Source organism: Plectropomus leopardus, unplaced genomic scaffold (assembly GCF_008729295.1).
Source record: "Plectropomus leopardus isolate mb unplaced genomic scaffold, YSFRI_Pleo_2.0 unplaced_scaffold27394, whole genome shotgun sequence".
NCBI classification, from domain to species: Eukaryota; Metazoa; Chordata; class Actinopteri; order Perciformes; family Serranidae; genus Plectropomus; species Plectropomus leopardus.
The window spans coordinates 1-1,230 of record NW_024629817.1 but is presented as its reverse complement, the minus strand read 5'-3'; the positions used below and the strand labels follow the sequence as shown (position 1 = coordinate 1,230).

Below are 1,230 nucleotides of genomic sequence, written 5' to 3'. Positions count from 1 at the left end.
CTTGATTCTGTTCACTGTGGAGTCAGATCCTACAGCTCCAGCTGTTGATAACTTTGTAAAAGAAAGCAGAGACATCCAGGAGCTCTGTGAGAGCTGTGGAGGAAGATATGTTGTTCTCAACATCAAGGACCAGCAGCAGATCCCAGAGCTGCTGGATGCTGTGGAAAAGATGAAACTGAGACCCAATGAAGACGAACCACACGGCTACACAACAGAAACATACGCACATGCTCAAAGAGAAAAGATCAGCACACTTCAGGTTGAACTGAGAGACCTGAGATCAAAAAGCACAGTCAGCTGTAAGTACTGTGAATTTCAAGTTTTAAATATAAAATCTGTTAAATAATAGTCCTTTTTTCTGTGTCTTAAACCCGCTGCACATAACACCATGCAGTTTATACTGCTCTGTCTGCATATAAAGTAACTCAAAGTGTTTTTATTTCACAGGTGATGCTGAGAAGCAGAGTCCAGAGTGTCTCAGGATTGTGCTGTTCGGGGAGACCGGCTGTGGAAAGAGCTCTTCAGGAAACACCATTCTGGGAAGGGAAGAGTTTGAAGCTGAATCAAGCCTTAAATCAGACATCAAACGCTGTCAGAAAGCATCGGGGGAGGTGGACGGTCGTCCTGTTGTTGTGGTCGACACTCCTGGTCTGTTGGACAGTAGTTTGAGCCAGGAGGAAGTCACTGAGGAGCTGTCGAAATGCATCGGTCTTCTGGCTCCAGGACCACATGTCTTCCTGTTGGTGTTACAAATCGGCAGATTCGCACCAGAAGAGAAGGAGACATTAAAATTAATCAAGGAAGTCTTTGGGAAGAATTCTGAAAACTTCACCATCATTCTTTTCACTGGAGGAGATTCACTGGAAACTGATGAAGTGTCCATTGAAGAATACATAGAAAAGAAATGTGACGATTCCTGTAAGAAGCTGATTGCTGACTGTGGAGGAAGATACCATGTGTTCAATAACTATGATGAAGGTAACCGGACACAAGTCAGAGAGCTGATAACCAAGATTAACTCCATGGTGAAGACAAATGGAGGCAGCTGCTACACTAATGAGATGCTGCATGAAGCAGACGTTGGGAGGATCCTGAAGGAGAAGGAAGACGAGATGGAGAGACAGAGAGAGGAAATGGGAAGAAAACACGAGGAAGAAATGCAAGAGGTGAAAAGCAGAATGGATGAACAGAGAGCAGAAATTGAAAAGGAGAGACAACTGAGAGAAAAAC

At 44.1% G+C, this 1,230-nt stretch overlaps 1 protein-coding gene across 1 annotated transcript; it reads left to right on the top strand.

Annotated features, from left to right (window-relative positions):
- Positions 1-4: 4 nt before the first annotated feature.
- On the top strand, positions 5-1,227 carry LOC121937760 (GTPase IMAP family member 4-like; the record flags this gene model as incomplete). Its single annotated transcript, XM_042481082.1, has 2 exons — positions 5-299; positions 448-1,227. Coding segments are annotated over 2 exons (1,075 nt in total), but the record flags the coding sequence as incomplete, so codon positions are not given.
- Positions 1,228-1,230: the final 3 nt, after the last annotated feature.